This window comes from Myodes glareolus, chromosome 9 (genome assembly GCF_982192425.1).
Source record: "Myodes glareolus chromosome 9, mMyoGla1.1, whole genome shotgun sequence".
Lineage (NCBI taxonomy): Eukaryota > Metazoa > Chordata > Mammalia > Rodentia > Cricetidae > Myodes > Myodes glareolus.
Genome location: NC_142034.1, coordinates 18,037,972 through 18,062,518, shown reverse-complemented (window position 1 = coordinate 18,062,518; position 24,547 = coordinate 18,037,972). Strand labels below are relative to the sequence as shown.

The following is a 24,547-nucleotide window of genomic DNA, read 5'->3' as shown; positions in this document are numbered from 1 at the left end:
CACCAAGTTTTATCTCAAGAAATTTCCAATTCTTTTTCTATTAAAACACATAAATAATTGTAAATATGCACTATATTACACATCTAGATTTTTTTGATTTGCCTAGGACTGCTACTGTAGAGCTGATGTTCAAAGTTACTAATCTAAAAACTAATTACTTGATAGCAAACGTACTCTGGTATTACACCATCATAATTAATTTTCCCCAAATTTCCTTTTCTATAAAGAAAATGCTGCCATTAGGAAAATAAAAGAGCAGCCCACAGGTTCTGCATAGGGTAACTTTCTGAACACTACGGAGCTTACATATGATACTCACTGATCTGTTCCTCTTGAGTTATTGGTTCCTCATCATCTGGAAGGTAGCGTTTGTCAATTGCCTCTTTAATCTGGTTATTAGCTCCTTTAGGATCTAAATCCATAGCCCAAGAGAAATTCATCAAGGCAAGGTGAGTTTGACCCAACTTCTTGTAAACCTACAAAGAGACAACGGCACTTCATGTTTCAACTCAAATTTATGAAAACATAAATTAAGCTCCTGACATCTGAACTCCAAGTCCATTCAGGTGGGGAGGACACTTTTATCCCACAGATGACTTCACATTAGCATCTAAGTGCTTTTCCTTATATCATCAGCTATTATGTTCAGAAATCCTTGCCTGTTTCTCAGGTAGGGAAGAGCAGAACATTACAACTGGAAGGACGACTACAAGAGCTCCATGTCTGGTGTTCTGAGACACGATGTCTGTCCACAGACAGTCCTGGCTGGCTTTGAACTGGAGCAGTCCTCTGCCGTAGCACCCAACTGCTGGGATTACAGCACCATGCCCACCTAGAATATCATCTATTTTTATTGGTTTTTTGAAATAGGGTTTCTCTGTGTAACAGGCTCTGGCTGTCTTGAAACTTGTGCTATATACCAGGCTAACCTCAAACTCAGAGATCTGCCTCTGTCTCCCCAGTGCTGGGATGAAAGGCATGTGCCACCACTACCACTCGGCAAAAAAAAAAAAAAAAAAAATCCTATCTTTAAAAAAAAAGGAAAGAAAAGGAATTTAGTATTTGTTACAAAGTTTCAGCAGAAGACCAAAGCCCCAATTTTTACCTTTCCTATTAAGAAGTAAACGAGGGATTCTTTGGGGACAATCTGTTTCAGTTCTTCAAGTTCTTGTAAAGCAGACTGAAAAAACAAAGAGAAAACTTAAGAGGAGCAAAATTCTACAGAGCTGACTGACCAAGTGCAGTCAGATTCTCAATCCTAAGAGTGTACAAGCACATCATCAACACACTTTGTGTTGCATTAATTTCTCACTGTGGTAAAAATAAAATGCATAAAAATTATATGAGACTAACAGATGGCAGGCATTCATCAGACAAAATTGGAAACCTACATATACAACGCTGCTTATGTGAGTGCTGATAACCCTGGCTTCTGAAAGAAATAATCACATAATTTCTGAAACATGAGAAAGTACTGTGAACACAAGGCTTCAGAAAGTTGTCTCCAGACCTCCATGTGTACACACACCTCCCCTTATATAAATAAATGACAAGTAAATGTGAATTTTTTTTTTTCCCCAAGACGGCTTCTCTGTGTAACTTTGGCTGTCCTGGAACTGGCTCTGTAAACCAGGCTAGCCTTGAAATCACAGAGATACCCCTACCTCTGCCTCCCAAGTGCTGGGATTAAAGGTATGCACTACCACCAGGTTCTAAATTTTTTAAAAAGTACTTACTAAGTCATCTTTATAACAGATAGCCCTGCCTGGGATACAGCTCAGTGGTAAAGCTTGTGTCCATCTTGGGGCAACCCAAAGTTTAATTCCCAACACTGCAGAGAAGGGCTGTGTGTGTGTTTTGTGGGGGTGGGGTGTGTTAAGACATACTCTATTGTAAACAGTAGAAGCAATCAGGACATCTAAGTAAAACCTAGTTAAATAAAAGTATCACCTATTCTCTATGAACAATGGATATGATTTTGCTTAAAAAAAAAAAAAGGAAAAAGTTAGCATCATGGTATACTACAATCCCAGTTCTCAGAAGGTAGAGGCATCAGGATCCTGAGTTTGTGGCCAGCCTGGGTTGTTAGCAAGACCTTGTTTAAAATTAAAAGCTGGGAGTACCAGCTCCAGAGAACTGGACATCTTTGGTCCCTGAGAGCACCCATATTCAAGAGCATATACCCACATACAGATATAGACCCCTGCACATAATTTAAAAAATTATACACGTTGTATCAACGTTCAAGAGGATTCCTGTTTTTTTTTTTTTTTTTTTTTTTTTTTTTAAAAAGCCCTCTTTGTGCCAAAACAAAATATAACTTAGGTCAAAAAAAAAAAAAAAAGCTTACTTTTTTTTTTTGAGACAAGGCCTTATGTAGATCAGGCTGGCCTCAATCTCTATATATACAGCTGAACTCCTGACTTTCCTCCTGCCTTTCACTCTTGAGAGTACTAGGATTCAGTAGTATTCCACCATAACTGGTTCTGTTAATATATATATTAACAGTGGATTAAGTGAAAAACACAAGTTGCAGAACAATATGCAGTATGTATAGCTGTCATCATTATGATTGAAGAATTTTTCAGAAAAAAATTTCATCTCACTTCATGTCTCTTTTCTCTTAGTTTTCCTGATATTTATCTTCCCATACTTCTAAGGGTACTAAGTTGGAAGTCCCTAAGGCAGAAAATGTGACTGCATTACTTACCACTATTTTCCTAGAAAGAAAGCAAGTACTCAATACATATTTTTTTCCTCTCCCTTTTTTTTTTAATATACCTCAGAGCTATATTTATTTATGTTAGGAATATTTCCTAATGCGAGCTCCCTGCCGACACAAAATTACCAATTAAGCCAAATCAAAACAAGCCAAATTATCCTCTCCCTTTTTGAAGTAGATTCCACCCAGGCCTCACGCATTCTGTTCACAGCCCCGGAATAACTGTGAGTGCCGCAGTCATTCACCAGCCACTCTTCCCTCCCCCACTCAGTCCTAAAAGGGTGATGCTCCAGGTTCTCTTAAGGCAATCCCTTGATGCACAAAGAGCCTTTCTAGACATGGAATTCTAACACATTTCTGAATCTAGGGGTATTTCTACTTCTTTCTTTTTCTGAGACAGAATTTTATTCTGTAGCTAGAGTAGAGCTAGTGACAATTCTCCTAAGTACTAGGAGTAGTTCAAACAATAATAATATGAAACTAAGAACCCCCTCAACAGCTTTTAAAAACAGATAAAACAGTCTCAAAAAAAAAAAAAAAGAAATCAAATCATCAATAACACCTAGGCTATTAAAAATGTTTGTTTGATTGATTGATTGACTGATTGAGGCAATGTGTCTCTATGCACCCCTGGCCTATCCTGAAACTTGATATGCAGGTCAGGTTGGCTTTGTAGTTTGTTTGTTTTGTTTTTTAAGGAGATACAATACAATGTGGAAGAAACAGATATAAATTTTACCTTGTATTTTTCATTTGCAAATAAAACTGAGGCTCTGTGAAATTTGCATAGAGGGTTCTTGGGATCAATAACAATAGCTTTGTTTAGGGTATCCAAAGCCTTCTCCGATTTTTTGAGTGCATGCTGAACCTATAAGGAATAAAGATCAGTAAAAAAAGAAAGGTAAGAAGCAAATAACATACTTCAAAGCATTACCAAGAATAAAACTATTAGAGATGAAGCTATAGTCTAATTAATTGTCTGCTGGGTTTAAGTAGACTAAGTAACTCATTACTAACTGTGGTAGTTGGAATGAGGATAAACTCTGGAGGCTCATATATTTGAATACTTGACAGGCTGTTTGGACAGGATTAGGAAGCATGGTCTTGCTGAATGAGGTGCGTAGTCACTAAGGGTAATGTCGTTCTGAGGTTTTAAAAGCCCACATCATTCCCAGTGTTCCCTTGTTCCTTTGCCCCACCATCATAAACTTTAGCCCTCTGAAACTGTAAGCCAAATTAAATGCTTTCAAAGTTGCCATGGTCATGATGCTGTACCACAGCAACAGAAAAATAACTAAGACACTGAATGATTAACAGATATCTCTAATTCTTTTCTAAGTCCAGCGATTGCTCAATTATAAAGATAGCACACTGAGGGCCAGCAAAACTGACTGGTTGGCAAAGACCTTGATCTTAGTTCAATCCCCAGAACCCACGTAGTCATGTAAGGTAGAAGAATGAATCAATTCTACTGTCCTATGACTCCCTCCCAGTAACAACAATTTTTTAAAAAGCACCCTGAACTCCAGAGATATTAAATAATACTCTATAGGATAAAAACCTAGGTCCTCAGACACCTAAACCTACCACAGTGTGCCTATGATAATAATAATTCAATTTCTTAAAAAAAGATTTATTTTGAACTATGCACACATGTGTACATGTATATGTGCACATGCACATGAGTGCTGGTGCCTGTGGAAGTCAGGGGCCCGCAGATTCTCTGGAGCTGGAATTACAGGTGGTTGTAGGCTGCCCAAAGCAAAGGCTCGGTACAAAAATCAGGTCCACTGAGCCACTTCTCCAGACCTATGATTTGAGCTTTACAGCAGATAATTACCACGAAGTCTAAAAGGAAGTATAACTTGGTTTTACCCTTCACAAGAAAGGCATTTATCATTTATGCAGGCAACATTTCTAAAGGCTTATTATGATCCTCTAAATATTAAGCTATGTTCAAAGAACTTGTTCATGAATCCGTATTAGACCTTACAGTCTAGGCTACATAAATCTGTCTCAGAACAAACAAAATAGATGTCTGGAGATATGGTTTAATAGTTAAGAGTGCTCTCTAGGTGCAGAGTTTGTTCGCTTCCCAGTACCCATGTCAGGCGGTCTACAACTGCCTGTAACTTCAGCATCAGGAGATCTGATGACTTTCTTTGGTCTCTGGGCATCTGCAGACAAGCAGACATATCTGATAATACACATTAAAAAAAAAAAAAAGAATTCTTTTTTGAGATAGGGTTCAGCCCTAGCTGTCCTGGAACTAGATCTGTAGACCAGGGTGGCCTTGAACTCAAGAGATCCACCTGCCTCTGCTGAGGTTAAAGGCACATGCCACCACTGCCTGGCTAAAAATAAGGTAACTCTTCAACAACAACAGAAAACATCATTTGAGTCACAAATATATAAAAAACAAACAAAATAGAAAAAGTATACAAACACAGGGATTCCCCACCCCCAACCCTTCCTTTTTGGAGATAGTCCAAGCTGGCCTTCAACCTCATTCACAGCTGAGAATGACTTTGAACTTGTGATCCACCTGTTTCTATCTCTAGGAGCTGTTAAGATACTAAATGTGAGCCATGCTTAGCTTTTTTCAGTGTTAGAGAACAAATCTATATAGCACCCGAGCTACACCCTCAGGCCCACAAAGCATTTATTCATGAAAATCAAAAGGTGAATTATAGCTATAAAAGACTGAGATACTGATTCATGGACAAAAAAAGCCCAGTTTTCATAATAACCACTATTAAGTCACTTAAAGTATTTTAAAAGGGAGGTAACAGCTCTTTCCTTTCTGCCACCGCCATGCCATCCAGACTGAGGAAGACCCGGAAACTCCGGGGCCACGTGAGCCACGGCCATGGCCGCATCGGTAAACATCGCAAGCATCCAGGAGGACGCGGGAACGCTGGAGGCATGCATCATCATAGGATCAATTTCGACAAATATCATCCAGGTCACTTCGGGAAAGTTGGTATGAGGCATTACCACTTAAAGAGGAACCAGAGCTTCTGCCCGACTGTCAACCTGGATAAACTGTGGACGCTGGTCAGTGAGCAGACCCGGGTTAACGCAGTCAAGAACAAGACTGGAGTTGCTCCCATCATTGACGTCGTGCAATCGGGCTACTACAAAGTTCTGGGCAAGGGAAAGCTCCCTAAGCAGCCTGTCATCGTGAAAGCCAAATTTTTTCAGCAGAAGAGCTGAAGAGAAGATAAAGGGTGTTGGAGGTGCCTGTGTTCTGGTGGCTTGAAGCCATTCAGGGAGGACAATTAAATGCTAACATTTTCCAAGTGGTCTGAGTGTAGGTTCGGTTTCATTTCTATGCATACTTGTCAGTATACTGGGACCTGTCTAATAGGTCCTAGGAAGATGTGAGGTATGCATTTCATACAGTCAGTGTGGTCATCTCAAAGTTTGTGCCTGTGTGTGTGTACATGTGTGCCCTAGTGGCTTAGATTCCAGCAGTCATAAATTCATATGTTCCTATGTATATATAGTACATGGGCCTTGCGATTCAAGAAACTGATAAACACCATTACTTTTAGCTGAAAATGTATCATGAAAATTCTAACAACCTGGCAACACATGCCTTATTAATCCTAGCTTTCTGGAAGCAGGGTATGTGGGTCTTGGATTTGAGGCCAGCCTGCTCTGTACAATATTATGGCCACATAATAAAATGGTTTGACTCAAACAAGTATTTTGGGGGGCCAGAAGTCAGGTTGGGTTACTTTTCAGAAAATGTGAAATTCTGTCTAGATTCCTACCAAAAAGTTTAATGACATTTTTGTAAGTTTCCTATAATTGGAGTGGGGCCAAGAAAAGAGGGTGGAAAAGAAGAGTGAGTGAATTCAGGTCTCATATGAAATGGTATGGAATTGATTACTGATTTGGGAGTGGTGCTGACAGTGAAGTGGAAATGGATTGCTGGTGCTCTCTTACCAACTGATATTAACTACCTGCAAGTATGAAATTCCTTTAGTTTTTAGAAAAAAAAAAAAAGGAGGTAACAGAGCTGTGTTTACAAGGTTACTTACTACTCCAATGTGGCAAAGTAAGACTGAACTCTGAGGGTTGATATCAAGTGCTTTCTGGAAGTGCATTTCTGCAAGGCTGAACTTCTCTTGCTTGTAATAAATCATTCCCAAACCATACCTGAAATTGTAAAAAAGTATAATTTAAAAAACATAATTTTTGGCTAGTTCATTAATTCAACTACCAAAAGAATACGTATGGTACCTGGCATTTTAATACACAATGGAAAAATAATGTTAAGTTTTATAGAGGGACAAAAAGTATTAGTCATAATAAAAGTCACTGAAGCCTTTTAGAAGACACATTTTAATAATAAATTAACTCAACAGGTAGAACTATGATCATGGAGGAAAAGTAAGCCACATCCTTATACTCACTACTCTAATCTCAACTTAACCATTATTCCTGCAGCGTGATATGTGTGGCAAACATTTTGCTAAACTGCCCCCATCCCTAAGAGAGGGCTTCTCTGTGTAGCCCTGGCTGTCCTGGAACTCACTATGTAAACCAGGCTGGTCCTGAACTCAGAGATCCTTAGTTTCCCTAGTGCTGGGATTAAAGGTGTGCACCACCACCTAAATTATTCTTTCTTTTTAGGTACCTATACTGGCCTTGAATTCCTGGCTCAAGTAATCTTCCTGTCTTAGCCTCCCAAGCAGCTAGGAAACAACTGCATGTGTCACCATGTCTGGTTCTAGTAAATTCAACCTCCTTTCTTTTTCTCTAAACCACATTTTATATGTGTAACAAATGTTTATATAGCAATACAATTTACATATTAAGCAATACTTTAATAGAATGATTTAGACCGAAGAAAAAAGTGGAGGGGAAACTGCACGTTAGAAAAGCCTTTCTTCTAGAATATTTTTTTATTTGTTTAAAAAAAATCTATTTGTTTAAAATAAAAATATTTGTTTAAAAAAATAAATATTTGTTTAGATATTTTTTATTTGTTGTTAATTTTATTTGTTGTGTGGATGGACACAAGAAAGCTATTCAATGACTAGCTAGTTGTGTACATATTGTACTAATGGCTAGGAGTTCAAAAAGAAATACCAGGTTTGCATAATCACTGTCATGAAGGAATAACACGTTAGATTCTTTTGGAATGTAAAAATGGTTCTTAGTATATCAGTGCAAAAAAAGTTGAATTCACACATCTGTGGTGATGTACTCTAAAGATCAGAGGGCAGAGCTAGCCACGGGTTAACCACAGAGGTCTGGATGTCTATACAGACAGGAAGTGATAATGACAGGGCAGAGAGAGGAATATAAGGCAAGAGGAGATAGGAGTTAACAAGAGTTAGGTGTGGCTTGCTCTTCTCTCTAATCTTTTAGCATCTGCCTCAATATCTGGTTCCGGATTTTTATTATTAAGACCAATTAGAGTTTGTGCAACAATTGGTGCCCAACTTTATAGCACAAATTCGTGAAAAAGCCACTTGCCTGTTGTCTCTGTAGTCACTGGCACAAGCAGGAGCTTCCACCAGTCAGCCCCCGGCTGGCTAGGTTTTCTTTTCTTTTTTCCCTAAGCCTCTGACCAAGTTTGGGATTTTCCTATTGTAGCCTCTCTACAACAGTCTCCAGCTGCCACCCAAACTCCAGCTGGTATTGGAGCAACTAGATGCTCAGCATATTGAAGAATCAATTAGCCCTTGGAATTCTCCTGTATTTGTAAAAAGTAATCTGGAAAATGGAGAATGGTAACAGATCTAAGAGCTGTTAATAAGGTGATCCAGCCAACAAGCTCTCCACAGTCTGGCATTCCTTTGCCTTCTCTATTTCCTAAAGGATGGCCTCTTATAGCTATTGATTTAAAACAATGTTTCGTCACTATATGTTTATAAGAAAAAGACAGAAAATTTGTTTTCATGAAGCCTACTTATAGTAATTTTCAGTCTGCTAGGAGATATCAACAGAAGATTCTCCCACAGGGAATGTTAAATAGTACCACCCTGTGCCAATATTTTGTATGTCAGTGACTGGAAATGATACGTAAGCAATTTCCTCAATCTACAGATTACCATTACATGGATGACATTTAACTAGCTGGTTGAAATATAGGTATTTTAGAAAGAATATTTGAAGAAGAAAATTTTGCCTTGCTGGAGCTTACAAAGAGAAGATTCTATTAATTATTTAGGATATAAAATAGGTATACAAAAACTTAGACCCCAAAAAGTCCAAATTCAGATCAATTGCAGACTCTTAATGACTTTCCTATCTAGAGCCTACTATCGGGGTAAATCCTGATGAACTGAGTAATTTATTCAAAACCTTAGACAGTGATAAGGACTTAAAGAGTTCAAGAGAATTAATTATCAGTTGAAGCTGAGAGAGAATAGGCTTTGGTGGAAAAGAAATCACAGAATGCACAAGTAGATCATCTGGATCCAAAGCCTGACTGCATTTTGCTTATTTTACCCTCTAAGCATTCTCTTACAGAAATATTAATGCAGAGGAAGGATATCTTAGTGTTATGATTTTTCGTCACTTTGAGACAAGCCACGCCTACTCCCTGCAGCCCCTCCCCTCCTCTCGCCATTTTGATTCTCTCTCTGTTCCCTTTCCTGCTCCCCCCCCCTGTCCTCTTCTTTCTCTTCCCTTTCTCTCCCTCTCTCCTCTCTTCCCCCCCTCGTTCCTTCCCATTCCATAATTCAACTAATAAATATCCAATTCTATTCTGTACGATGTATCTGTGCTTCCCACCCGCCACCTGCTCACACAGGGCCGCCACATGGTTGGGCCAGTCACCTTGGTTTGTGGACCCGCCACAAGCTGCCCGCAAGCTGCCTGGAACCCGCAGCAAAAAAAGTTCATAAAACTTAGAATGAATCTTTTTACCACATAAATAGAGTAAAAAATTAAAAACTTATGTGGGATACGTCTCTGAGTTGATTCTAAAAGGAAAATTGAGACTTTGCCCATTAGCAGGAATAGGCACAGCAGAAATTATAGTACCTTTGAATAATGATGAAACTGACAAATTATGGGCAGAAAGTGAACCTTAGCAAAGAGTTTGCAGCAATTCTTTTCAGAGAGATTAACAACAAATATCAAAAAAGCAAAAGAATTCAACTTATAAAGAGAACAAGCTAGATCCTTCCTTGCACTGTATGGGGAGTATCAATATTAGGAGCTCCTACATTCTAAACAGATGCAAAGAAATCAAGAAAGGTAGGTCACAAACCAAAAATTTGAGTGAAGTGATCAAAGCCCTTATGATTCTGTCTAAAAATCAGAATTATATGCTATACTCAACAATGATTCCACAAGGACTATAACACCACTAAGCTGACAAACATCACCTAAAGATTGGCTTTAAATTACAAATTGCTCAGGACAATATTGAGGTGGCTAGCTGAGATGATCCAGTCTCACAGACTACTCTTGCCCTGCATTTTCCCATTACACAGAGTCTGGACAACAAATGATACAGCTACCTCTCCCAGGACTTGACAATTAACCCAAATTTTTGTTTTCAGGATCCTCTAAAGATGCCATTACCCCCAGACAGCAGTAAGTAATTCTAAGAACATAACACCCACATTCCCAAGAGGTGGGGTGGGTGGTTTTTGGTCTTTTATTGGGTTATGGATATTAGCCATCGTTTGGGGACGTTGGTTACAAGTTGTTATTGCTAATGGTCAGGAAAAAAGCTGAACAAAGAAGTTTAGATTTAGGGTTCTTGTTTTAGAAAGAAAAAATGGGGATATAGATAGGATATAAGGGTAGATTATTGAGTCTACTCTGAAAAAGGGGAAATATAGAAATAGAATAAAAAGGTTGATTATTGAATCTATTTTTTACATCAAAAACTATCACTAATTTTAAATACTTTACATTGATATGGATTATTGTATATTAATACAAATTAAGGTTATTTTTGTCAGAAATGCAGATTATTAATTAGTCACCTATTACAATTGAACCTATAGTCATATCAGGTATGTTTCAAGATCAGACAGATATATAGACAGGTCATCTTCAAATATTTCAAAGATCTTTTTTTTTTTTTTTTAAATTTATGACAACGAGACATGTCTGTTCCTGGTAGCTCCAAACTATTTAAGATTAGATGATGGGTTATTGAAAAAACTCCATACGAAGTTTACTTTCTTTTAATTTATTTATTATGTATATAGTGTTCTGTCTGCATTTATGCCTGCAGGCCAGAAGAGGGCACCAGATCTCATTAGAGATGGGTGTGAACCACCATCTGGTTGTTGAGAACTGAACTTAGGGCCTCTGGAAGATCAGCCAGTGCTCTTAACTGCTGAGCCATCTCTCTAACCCCTGGAGTTTACTTTCTGTGTGGCAAAAGCAAGTCACCAGGCTAGAAAGTGCCCTTGACTTGACTGCTGACAGAACACTGTCCAAACTGGACAAGCAGGACACAAAGGAAAGGACTGCTGACCTCTGACAAGACAAGGAGGGACAGCCCTGCAGAACGTCCTGCTTCACAAAAAAGTCTGTCAGATATGCTACGTCTGTAGGCCAATGTCTCAACAGATGTCTCAATGTTGTAGAGGAACCTTGGGAGATTGTCCAGGCAGCAGCTGTTTCTGCCATTTCTCCCATTTTTTGGAAGTCACTTGCTTGCACTTCCTGTTTACTCAGGTAATATTATTACCTTCGTGGGTCTCTAATGAAGTTGAAGACATCACAATTATAGTTATCCTTGATACGAGATTCTGAAAAGAAATTCACTAAAGGGATGTAATATGTATAAGGCTTTGAGACATAAAAGGTTACTGTTAGGTTGGTAATCCAAGTTAGGATAGAATGAATTAGGTACAACATTTTGGTCTACCAATATAGGATATGAAGTATTTTGTCTCAATTTGTCAACTGCTAAAGGACTAGACATTGCTGATTTATTGCCTGTATATCGAATATATAGTTATTGTACCTATTGTATATAATTTTTCTTATATTAGTTATAAACTTTTTAAAAATTTTATACAAAATAGGGGAAATGTGGTACTTGAACTCTAACAAATAAAGCTTGTCTAAAGACCAAAGGGCAGAGCTAGCCACTAGTTAATCACAGAAGTCTGGAGGTCTGTACCGACAGACAGGAAGTGATATGGCTGGGCAGAGAGAATATAAGGTGGGAAGAGACAGGAGCTTAGTCCCTCTTTCGTTTGAGGAGTTAGCAAGGTAAGAGTTGGCTGTGGCTTGCTCTTTTCTCTCTCTTATCTCTCAGCATTTGTTCTGATATCCGGATCCAGGTTTTTAGTAAGACCAATCAGAACTCGTGCAACACACAACCCCCCCCCCCAAAAAAACCTTAAATGAAGTTGAAAATAAAAAACATTTAAGTGTTATATCTGCTTCCGTGACTCATGTATCCTTCTGTCCATATTTTGTCTATTTTTCATCACCTCTTGATCTCCTTTCTTAATTTTTAGACTTTATCCACACTTACATGTTTACATATATAATATAGTATAGGCTAGGATATTATGATTTCTTTATGCTTTATTATTTGTAAATGCTTCATCTGTATACTATTTTATATTTATTTATTTATTTTGAGAGTACACCACGTATTGCAGGGTGGCCTCCAATTCATGTCGCCAAGTATAATCCTGAACTTCATTTTTACCTCATCAGTACTGAGATTAAAGAATGAGCCACAAGGTCCAGAATATATAGTTCTGGGGACAGAAACCAGGGCTTTGTGCATGTAAGACAAGCATTTTATTAAGTGGGTTAAATTTTATCTCCACTCCCTGACTATTTTGAGACAGAGTCTTGCTATGCAGCTCTGGCTAGTCTGGAATTTCCTATGCAGAAAAAGCTAAGTTGTAGCCAGGTACATGCTACCATAACCAAGTTTTAATTAACTTTTTAAAAAGTGAAGCAGAGGGGGCTGGAGAGATGGCTCAGAGGTTAAGAGCATTGCCTGCTCTTCCAAAGGTCCTGAGTTCAATTCCCAGCAACCACATGGTGGCTCACAACCATCTGTAATGGGTCTGGTACCCTCTTCTGGCCTACAGTCATACACACAGACAGAATATTGTATACATAATAAATAAATAAATAAATATTAAAAAAAAAGTGAAGCAGAGTAAAACAAAACATTTCAATATTGTGTCTGTGTGCATGTGCCAAGGGACACATGTGAAGGTTAGAGGACTCCTTCCATCATGTGTGTCCCAAGAAATGAAATTTAGGTTACTATGCTTGTGTGGCAAGCACCTTGAGCCACTGAACCATCTTGTTGGTACTCTGCTAAATTTTTTCCCCCTCTCTTTTGAAACAAGGTTTCACCATGCAGCCCTGGCAGGCCTAGAATTTACTAGACAAGCCAGGCTGGCATCAAACTCAGAGATCTGTCTGCTCTTCCTCCTGAGTACTGGGGATAAGCCATCACTCATGGCCATGTTAAATGCCTCCTCCCAGTGATTTATTTATTTGTATTTTATGTGTTTGAGTGTTTGCCTGAATGTTCATATGTACACCAAGTGTATTCTTAGTGTACAGAAAAGTCAGAAAAGATCATCAGATCCCCTGGAACTACAGCTACAGAAGGTTATGAACCATCATGTAGATTCTGGGAACAGAACTCAGGTCCTCTGTAAAAGCAGCAAGTATCTCTTCAGCTCCAAGGTCCATGAAAGAGCCTATCTCAAAAAGCAACATGTGTCACACCACCTCCTGCGGAGTCTGTGTGATTTCTCACTTAGGCTGTGGCACAAGCTTCAAGGAAGCGTGCCTGCAGAGAAGGTGTGTGTGTGCTTCCTGCACCGGAGCCCTTGCACTTTTGGCATTACCTGCTTATGTTCTAAGGAATGCAGTCTGCTTTCTTCTGGAAGGGAAGACAGTATATTTAAGTTTCCAGAGTCTACTGATGAGACATTGTCATATACAGGAGCATATGATGCTAATGGAGGAAGATGGGTTAACATTAAAGGGGAAAAGGTTTCCAGGTTTAATCTGGTGCTTAGTAAATGAAGAACAAAAGACAAACTTAATTAAGCAATTAAGACAGATTCAGCAAAAATGAGATAAGGATAGAAGAGAGAGATAAATGCCTGTAACATCTTGAGATAGGTTTGGGGAAGGTTTGAAAAGGAGTTAGAAATGTGGAGAAGGAGGAGGAAAGAAGAAGTTCTTCTGCATAGATGGCAGAAATATAAAAAGACCGGAGACTGTGTGACTGTTAACTACAACTGCTTGCCCTTCGCTCAAAATGCCATGAACTCATAACCTAGATACAGATTTATATCGAAACTAATATAATGCCAAGCCATGCCTAGCATGAATCACCCGCAGACTCACACGAGGAACATCTGTCTGATGAAAATCTATCCTCACATAGCTGATATAATGATTCTAATAATAATCTGTATCGCATGAAAAAAACAATACATGTTGTTAAGCAATCTTTTCTATATAAAGCATAAGCCTCATGCCTAGTAAAGACACATTCAGATGCAATTCCTTTGAGTCTTGTGTCTGTTTGTCGTCGACTCCTTACCCACCTATTCCTGAGACCCTGTCCCTTCAGTCACAGTGCCCCGGCTAAGCTGGTCCATCACACATAATACAAAAATCACATATAAGCCACTAAGGGCTGGCAATGTGCTTGCTGCTGAGCCTGATCCACACAGTGGAAGAAGAAAACCAAGTCTTGGATATTATGTTCTAACTTCCACTTGTCTGCTGCAGCACACACACCACATACATATATGCACACATGCAAATGAATGAAATAAAAATGATTCACTGAGACTTTGTCTTTACACTTACCATGCATTATAATGTCTGGGGTTTACTCTTATAGCATTTCGAAAACATGCTAAGGCTTTGTCTAGTTCCTCAGTTAACACAAACTCATGTCCTAAAAGAGTATAGGCGTAAGCATAATTTGGATCAACCTGGATAGCTCTTTGGAAGAATTTAATTGCAATATCATGTTCCCGTTGGAGACTGAAACAATTTCCAGCAGCACACCAGGCCTGGTAAAAATGGAAACAAACAACAACAATCAAACACAGTTACAGTATTTTATGCTTTCTTCTTAAAAAAAAGTTATCAAAAGTAGAAACTTAGTTTAGTTTATTTAGAAAATTAATTTCTAATTTCTCTTGTATCTAAACTTAATTCTATGTTGTTCTGTTGTGTGCAGCAGGCTAGCTGCCTGCAAGCTGTTATGGGTTTGCCTAGTTCTGTCTCCTCCCTGAAGAGGTGCTGGGATTGTAGCAGTTTACACTATGCCTAGCTTCTACAAGCAAGGACGAATGGAGGAGTCTTTTCTGCAGCTTCTCTGATCATTCAGGTTCTTACCCTGTTATCTGACTCCTGACTTTTTACTGATAAAGAATAATTAAATAAACACTATTAAACAAGGAAAAGTGACTATTATTAAACAAATTGTAACCATACCTCTGGTGAATTCTTATCCATGTCTGTTAAATCTTTTGAAAGAACTGAAAGAGCAACATCCTTCTGAAGATGCCAAAGTGTTGTAGAGTAGATCTCCATACCTTCAACTCTGTAATTCTCAATCCTTCTAACTTCTGAGAATATTCTTTCAGCCTGAAATAGAAAAGAAAAGAGTAAGGGCAAAGACATTGCTATAGTTTACATATACAGGGCAATGCTGGTCAAAGTCTTCACAGGACCTAAATTCTGCAGATTATGCTTTATGTGAATTAGCAACAAGGACAATTGAACAAATCAGCTGTAGGAAGTCGAATACTGAAGCAATCACTCACTTTTAGCCTGCTTTTTGCATTTTAACTAGGGGTAAAGACATGAAACTTGAAAACAAATTTCTCTAAAAAAGAAAGAGAGGGGGCCGGAGAGGAGGCTCAGGGGTTAAGAGCACCGGCAGCTCCACAGAGGAACTGGTTTTTGTTTCCTAGTATTCACATGGTGGTTCACAACTTTCTCAAACTGCAGTTTCAGGGAATCTTTAACACACTCTTCTGGCACCAGGCACATGTTTGGTACACATACAAAATAAAATTTGAAAGAGAGGGGTAGGGAGAATCTACGGAAAGGCTGAGTTGAAACCTTTGCAATATAAACAAGGTCAGATGGCTGCCAACTCTAGGGCACACTAGAAGTTGAACCATGACCTGCATGGAACTGCTGGGTTCCAATTGCCCTCTCCTAAGGTCTCTCTGGTTCCCCTCTTTCCTCAAAATATTCACAATTTCTGGAACTGTGCATCTTGTTTTAAAAACTTTATAAATCCTACTGTTCAGAGATGGAACACAGCTTTAATCTCACCACTCAGGAGGCAGAGGCACGTGGATCTCTGTGAGTTTGAGGCCAGCCTGGTCAACAGAGCGAGTTCCAGGACAGGCTCCAGAACTACACAGAGAAAGCCTCTCAAAAAACCAAACCAAACCAAACCAAAAACTTTATTTAAAAAACAAAAACAAAAAACCAACTTTATAAATCCAACAAAATCCCCTAATTTAACTTTATCACTTTAGTTAAGTTCAAAATGAAGATGACAGAAAATAAGGGAAGAATTTGTTTTAAATATTTACTTTTGTGTATGTATGCCACATACACGTGGGTACCCAATGTCAGAAAAGGGCGTCAAACCCCCAGGGATGGAGTCACAGATGCTGTGAACTGGCCCTCTGTAAGTCCAGCAAGCGCTCTTAGTTGCTGAGTCATTCTCCAGCCCCAGGAAAGCACACTGATAAAACTGGGAACTTATGCCCAAAACATGCTGATTTGGCATCTAGAAATAGTTTGATGTTTTATAAGTTCCCTTAAATGTCTTAAAAGTTTGCGTTAAGTTCTTCCAAAGGACACAGGCTATAAGATAGCAGATATAACAATCTGCCACATAAAAATATCTTTTGCTTTCAAAGTTTTCAGAAACTACTGTGACCTTACAGAAGTGATTATTAGCTAGGAATGAAGTTTGTTAAAGTAAGAGGACTGTGACAATTTGAGACCAGCCTGAGTCACAGTGAATTCAAGATGAGTGTGAACCACATAGCAAGACTTTGTCTCCCAAAAATAAAAATAAAAAAGGGAAGCAATTCAGGTATGATGGCACATACCTGTGATTTCAAGGCTAGCAGGACGAACACAGTGAATTCAAACAAGCATTAGCTAGCTACACACACAAAGCCCAAACAAACAAATAAAAAACAAGTGATTATGAACTATGCAAACAGAAAGACGGGAAAAAAATACTAATTAAAAAATGTTGAAGGGCTGATGACGCAGTTCTCAGTTGGTAGAGTTTGCTTAGCATACATAAAAGCCCGCAGTCAACCTACATGTGTATTCATAAATTAGGGATGATAGTACATCCCTATAATCCCAATATCTAAGGAGGAAGGAGCAAGAGGATCAGGAATTCTGGGTCATCCTGGTTTATACAGAGCTGGAGGCCAGTCTGAGCTACATTAGACCCCGTCTCAAAAACAAAACAAGCTAGGCGTGTTGGTGCATGCCTTTAAATCCCAGCATCGGTGTGTGTGTGTGTGTGTGGGGGGGGTAGCCAGGGGTATCAAGTGAAAGATCCTGCCTCAAAAGAAAACAAAAAACCCATTATAAGGACATTATGCCTTCAATTAAACATAAATAAATCATCTTCACAGATATAGTAAGCAGGTTATTTTGTTTTTGTGCTGGGACTAAAGGTGTACACCATCACACCTGGCAACAGCATTAAGTTTATAAAACATGTTAAATAATAAACATTCAGCGCAGTATATAATTCTGTATATTTTGTAGAAAGAATTTACATTATAAGTATTGATTACATGGTAAATATCTATTTTCATATTCAACTGAGAATACAAATATTTCACATAACTTGATGACTATTCTCTATAAATCCTTTACAAGTCCACTAAATTTAAAGTATCTCTTAATGCAAGAAATCATTTTATTTATAAATAATTATACTAGCTAATTTTATGTCAACCTGACATATGTTAGAGTTATCTGAAAGGATGGAACCTCAATGGAGAAAAGGCCTCCACAAGATCCTGCTGTAGGACTCTTTCTTTATTACTGATTGATGCGGGAGGGTTTCTGGGCTGGTAGCCCTAAATTCTATAAGAAAGCTGGCTGAGCAAAGGCCCTGAGGAGCAAGCCAGTAGGCAGCACCCCTCATAGCTTCTGCATCAGTTTCTGCTCCAGGTCCCTGTCTTGCATGAATTCTGTCCTCACTGCTTTAAAAGGAGCTATGAATGAAATAAATAAATCATTAACCCTAACTATTATACATACTAAGAAAATAATTATATAAATATCACATAACAAACTAGTAAATATTGACCTTTTAGATCTAGTCTTACACATTAAAGTTAAATTACTCTACAAGGATATATACATATGTATATCTTTGCATACTTACCTGCATGTATTCTGAAAGTTCAAAATAAGCCCGTCCAATTTGGCACAATACCCAACCAGTACTGTAGTGGTGAGAAGGTAGGTGGCTCAAAATATTTATAGCTTCTTTGCAGTTGTATGAACACAAAGCTAAATAACCTTTTCCCATTTCACGAAGAAGACTCATCAAACCTTCTAGGAGAAAAAAAATATAATAAACAAAGGAGAAAAATACAACTTTGGTATTCTAAAAAAGCTAACCACAGATTACTCCTTTAAAAAAAGCTCCAGTATCTGAATGGCAACATTACTTGGTGGTTAAAGCATCTTGCCACCAAGCCTGATGACCCAAATTTGATCCCTGGGACTCCAAACGATGCATGCTAAGAACTAACTCCTATAAACTGTCCTGTAACCTAACACACACACACACACACACACACACACAAAACACACACTCTCTCTCTCTCTCTCTCAAATAAATGTAATAAAAAATATTTTAAGGGGGAAATGTAATCAAATAAAAAAAATGTTTTAGGGCGGGCTCAGTTCTTAAGTGCATTTTGTGTCCAGTTCTGAACCTGTAAAAATATTTTATTTATATTTTAATAAATAAAGCTTGCCTGAAGTTCAGAGAATAAAATAGCTGCACTGATCAGCCTTACAGACCTGGCAATGGTGACACACACCTTTAATCCCAGTAGCCCCCTAGTTTGCCATAGATACTGGTGGTAGCGGTGCACGTCTTTAATCCCAGCCCTAGAGAGGAATATAAGATGGGAGGAGACAGCTCTCAGAAACAGTCTCATTCTGAGATTCCTGGAGTCAGGATTGCTATTTTCAGACTGAGGTAGAGGTCAGAGCCAGTGACTGGCTGTTTTGGTTTTCTGACCTTCAGGTTGAACCCCAGTTTCTGTCTCTGGGTTTTTATCCATCGTGCTACAGTTCCCAGCACCCACCCAGCAGCTCACAATCATCTATAATTCCAGTTCCATGGGATTCATGCCCTATTTTGGCTTCTGTGGGCATACATCCATCCACAGAAATACAAAGAGACACAAATTAAAAACATAAAAATAAACAATAAAACATTTTTAATGCCAGTATTTATTTAAAAACAATGAAGGCATGAAGAAACTTAGTAAAAAAAAAGAGTATAATAAAGTAAAGTAAAAAAACACAAGGACTACAGAACGCATTTATAACAGACCTGCGGCTGCCTTTTGTAGGTTAAACGCCTGGATCTGAGGTGTGATTGTGGATATTTTCCCTTCTGAAATGATAGAAGAGTCCAACTTTGTAATTTCCAGACTGTCATTTATGCTGGGTTGAGTTAGTCCTCCTTTATTAGTTTTACTTTTTGTTTTTCTGTTTGGGATTTTAGGTGGAAACTTCATTTTTAACTTTTTGCTATTCTCCTGTAAAAAGGGATAAATTGTCATGCTTATCACACTCATTATTTTAGATGTCTTCATTGACATTTTCTCGAGTACTACACATATAAGAATTGTGTAATCCTCATTAGTTTTTTTGTTTTAACCCGAAATTTTATAAAAACAAGTGCTCAAAAACTATTTATTTTTTGTTTGGTTTGAGACAGGTTCTTACTTTTTGGCTCATGCTGACCTGGAACTTGAAGCAATCCTGTTTTAGCCTCCCAAGTATTGGAATCACAGAAATGAGCCAGCAGCCCTGACAGTCATTTCATTTTAAATACAATAAGTTAATAATCAGTTAATAGTGACTGAACTCAGTCTGCACTAAGGGTAGCTCTTTTCTGAGTGTATCACAATCTCATTTACTATTTAAAAATAGGAAAATGCAACACTAATTACATCAAAGCACTATAATCAACGGCAAAAAACCACTGTATATATCATATCAAAAGTAAATCATTAATAATGTCAGTCAGCAGACCAAGAAACAAAACATCCCCTCATCTTTTGCTTTTAACCTTTAAAATAATTCTAGGAAGATAGTAACATGATTGAATTTTCACTCCTTCTTTCCTCAGTGAAAACATGTAAACCACAGACCCCATGAATATTTCTAGTACTTAATGAATTCTTTTGCATGTGTATAGAGTTTTGTGTCATTTCATCAAACAAAGGCAAGTTTGTACAACCAACCACAAGTTATGATATAGAATTATTCTTTTAGAGTAAACCCATTTGCACTACATTTGAATAGCTGCATCTTCCCTCCAGCCTTGTTTCCTGATAAGCACTGACATTTTTATTATAATTTGGTCATTTCAAGAATGACACATTTGCCCAAGGACTAAGGAGAGTCACAAAAATTATAGCTAGTTCACCAAATAATAAATTATTTAGTTCAGCATGGTGGTGCATCCCTATAATCCTAGCACCCTACAAGTTAAGGCAGGAGGAGAGCAATTTCCAGACCAGCCTGAGCTATATAATGAGCCCTCTAAACAAAATTAAAAACAAAAGTCTTTCCTTGTTTGAGATGGGGTCAGTGATGCAAAGAAATCTTAGCACAGGAAGCAGTAAGTGACTGTGACCTTTACCTTGGTTGTAGAGCTGTCACTAGTGAAAAGGCGGGAACTTCTCCGAGGCAATGCGTTTGGGGGAGATGTAATGGTGGGGCTCAATACCTGAGGTGTTGTACTAAAACAAACAAAACAGACATTTAAAAACATTTACTTAGCTTATGATCATTAGCTATTGTCACAATTCTATTTTATTAAAACATTCATTCATCATAGAAATATTTTAAAATTGGTCTTTTGCTTAGTTCCCTTTGGTTCTCTATGAAAACACAGAATTTTAAAAATTATTCACAGGCTAGATGAATGGTTAATTGGTTAAGAGTACTTGATACTTTCCAAGAGGACCCAAGCTTTGTTCCTAATGCCCACTCTGTATGGCTCACAGCTGCCAGTAAGTCTTGTTCCAGGGGATGCTATGATCTCTTTTGGCCTGAGTGCATAACATGTACCAGCATGCACAGGACAACCCTCCCCCCACCAACCCAATTATGTTATTATAGAGTGGGAGTACAGTAACAATCTTCACTAACTGAAATTAGACATTTTTACTTAAAACAATCTACAAAGTAACTTCTGAGTGAATAAAGAACAAATACATCTACAAACAATTGTCTGGGGCACCCATTGGCAAGTACAATGTGTTAGTAAAAGGAAAAGTTGGGCATGAATAATTTTAATGTATAGTATCTGCTAGTAAACAAATATCACTAGAATAAATAGAAGCTTGACCAGCTAAATTAAAGGTTTCTTTTACTTAGCTAAGAAGCGTATAATCATTACTTTATACAGGTCTCCTTGAAAGGTAAACTGTAAGACAAAAAGAGTTCTACTTTGAACTGAATGGTGGTCCGCTACAAGAACAGAAAGAACTCTACCTGTTGAGCCATCTGTCTGACCCAAATGTAAACACACACACACACACACACACACACACACACACACACACACACAAAAGGTCTTACTTGTTGTGTCCCTGGTTGGCCTAGAACTCTCTATGTAGATCAATTTGACCTTGAATTCACAGAAATTTGCTTGTCTCTGCCTTTGTTCAGCTAAAAATTCCCTTTTTAAAGATTTGGTTTCTTTTCTTTTCTTTGAGACAGGATCTAACTATGCAACTCTGGCTATTCTGGAGTTCACTATGTAGAACTGGCTGGCCTCACACTCAGCCTCTCCAGTGCTGTGAATAAAGACATGTATTTCTACTCCCAGCTATTTTTATATCCTGCATATACACCACTGCCTGCATGTACACATATGCACCAGGGGTATGCAGGTAGCTAGACGAGGGCATCACATTCCCTAAAACTGGAGTTACAGGCAGTTGTAAACCACCCAAAGTAGGTGGTAGGAAGTGAAGCTAGGTTCTCTGCAACAACACCAAGTTCTTAACTGCTGGGCTGGAGATGGTCCTAGGTTAAGAGAACTGGTTGCTCTTTCAGGGGTCCTGAGTTCAATTTCCAGCCGTCACATGGTGACTTACAGACATTGATGATGAGAACTAGTGCCCTCTTCTGACATTCAAGCACATATGTAGGTAGAACATAATAAATCTTTTAAAAGAATTCTTTTCTTTGAATTCAATAATAACTTAGTTAGGCAGGGTATAATAATGCTGATAATCTCTATAATAAAGGAACTGAGACAGGTTTCAATTTAAGGCCAGTCTGGGCTACAGAATGAGACCCTGTCTCAAAAAAAAAAAAAAAATAGAGCAAACAAACAGACAACAAAGTAAACTTGAAAGCTAAAATGATCTAATTAAGACTGAGTAAGGGTACAGTGAGACCTGTTTCAAAGAGCAACAAAAAGAGTAGGCCACAGATCTGAGGATACAGCTTCTTAGCATTGCACAAAGCCCTGAGTTTGGCCTGTAGCCACATAAACTTGATATACTGATAAACTGTTTGTAATCCTAGCACCCTGGAGGTGCAGGCAGGTGAGCAATTAGTTTAAGGTTATTTTCAGACACACAGCAAGTCTGCAACCATCCAAGGATACATGAGACCCTGTCTAAAACAGGGTGGGGTGGGGTGGGGAGACAGACAGCTTCTGGACTAAGTAAATCTACTTCATAACTTATAGGTAATTATTATTGGTTGTTCATCTTGGTTTCCAAATGTTCTTGGCAAAAGCAACATAAGAGACAAAGGGTCAAGAAGGAGAGAGCTATGCTAAGTTCTTTCTCTCTGGTTCTGACCAGAGCCCAGATCATAAAATGGTGCCATCCATACTCAGGTAAGAGTCTTTCCTCAACTAACCCTATTCGGAAAACCTCTCACAAACATGTCCACAGGCCAATCTGATCTAGACAATCCCTCACCAATAGTCCCTTCCTCAGTGATTCCAGACCCTGCCACAACTTAACAGATGAAATCAACCCTCATATCACCTGTCTTGGTCAGAAAGGTCTAAAAATAAGAAACCAACTAGTAAGTAAGACCTGTTTATAGCTACCTTTAATCCATCCTAGACACAGTTCAGGGCAGGGAATTTTACCTAGTAGGAACATTTTTGGGGAATCAATCCACTCTTTTTTTTTTTTCAAATATTTATTTATTTATTATGTATAAATAACTCTGTCTGTGTGTATGCCTGAAGGCCAGAAGAACGCACCAGACCTCATTACAGATGGTTGTAAGCCACCATGTGGTTGCTGGGAATTGAACTCAGGACCTTTGGAAGAGCAGGCAATGCTCTTAACCACTGAGCCATCTCTCCAGCCCCTCAATCCACTCTTTTAATAGCTTTATTTATTACATACTATTATTATATATGTAACACATATTATTCATTTACTTTTTATTTCATATGCTTGTGTGTTTGCCATTATAAGTTTATATGCACCACATGCGTGTAGTAGCCTGCAGAGGCCAGAAGAGCGCATCAGATTCACTGAAGTTGGAGTTACAGACAGCTGGAGCCCACATGTGGGAATGAAACCCCAGTCCTCTGCAATAGCAGTTAACATTCGTTTATAGTCCAATAAGAAATGTATCTTATCAACGTGATTACTTATTAAAAAAAAAAGAATTCTGACAAGTGGAAAGGAATAATTTTATAATGCAGGGTAGTTTATAGGAAGGACAAATTTAGGAACAGTTTAAAACTGACTTAAAAGACTGCATAAGGGTGACACAATTCTTCATCAAAGAAAAAGAAAGCTATGGCAGTTTTTAGGCTAGAGGTTAGGACAGAAACTTTTCTGTAGTAACTTTTCTATATGTTTTTGTTAAGGTTCTGCTGGTTCCAAAGACTCACTTGATGCATGTGGAAATTTTCCCCCAAAGTCCAAGGAATCAGAAAATACATATTTATTTCATGTGATGTGAACAGTGTCTGAATTTTAAGTTTGTTTTTGGTTAAGTTGGAGCCTGACAATAAAAGGTGCTTGGCATATGTGATTATGTGTCAATTACAGTAACATTTTTTTTTAAAAAAATATTTTATGTGTATGGGTCAGAAGGCATTAGTTCCTCCAGTATTAGTGTTATAGAAGGTTGCGAGTCACCATGTGGGTGCTGGGAGACAAACCTCATTCCTTTGGAAGAGCAGTCATCTATGCAGTCCCAACATTAAAAGAAAAAAAAAGGTATAACTAGCATTACTATTTTAAAGTTTTAAAATATGATGGGGAAGGGGGAACAGAAGAGATGGCTCCAGTATAACTCCAGTTCCGGGGATCAATGCCCCCCTCTGGCCTTCTCAGGCACCAGGCATGTACAGAGTGCACAGGCATACACACATTTGAAATATCCATACACATAAAATAAAATGTCCTGGGAGTTACCAACAAATACCTTGGGAAATTCACACAAATGAATCCTAGAGGATAATTTATGTAAAGAAAAAGATGGGGCTGGAGAGATGGCTCAGCGGTTAAGAGCACAGACTGCTCTCTAGATGACCCAAGTTCAATTTCCAACACTATATGG

The 24,547-nt window shown here is 38.3% G+C and overlaps 1 protein-coding gene and 1 pseudogene across 8 annotated transcripts in view; one reads left to right on the top strand and one right to left on the bottom strand.

Annotated features, from left to right (window-relative positions):
• Window positions 1-24,547, bottom strand: part of Cdc27 (cell division cycle 27) — a 56,540-nt gene that overhangs the window by 4,061 nt on the left and 27,932 nt on the right. For 4 of the 8 annotated variants that reach the window (XM_048445919.3, XM_048445921.3, XM_048445923.3 and 1 more), the window contains exons 10-18: window positions 20,631-20,730; window positions 19,311-19,518; window positions 18,123-18,292; window positions 15,167-15,319; window positions 14,531-14,739; window positions 6,772-6,889; window positions 3,462-3,590; window positions 1,106-1,180; window positions 320-476 (exon numbers count right to left, since the gene is read on the bottom strand). In XM_048445919.3, coding sequence (XP_048301876.1) covers window positions 320-476; window positions 1,106-1,180; window positions 3,462-3,590; window positions 6,772-6,889; window positions 14,531-14,739; window positions 15,167-15,319; window positions 18,123-18,292; window positions 19,311-19,518; window positions 20,631-20,730 — 1,319 coding nt within the window. Of the gene's footprint in view, window positions 1-319; window positions 477-1,105; window positions 1,181-3,461; window positions 3,591-6,771; window positions 6,890-14,530; window positions 14,740-15,166; window positions 15,320-18,122; window positions 18,296-19,310; window positions 19,519-20,630; window positions 20,731-24,547 lie in introns of all 8 variants that reach the window. The other 4 variants (XM_048445918.3, XM_048445922.3, XM_048445920.3 and 1 more) reach the window with 1 other exon arrangement.
• Window positions 5,519-6,038, top strand: LOC125407973 (large ribosomal subunit protein uL15 pseudogene; annotated as a pseudogene).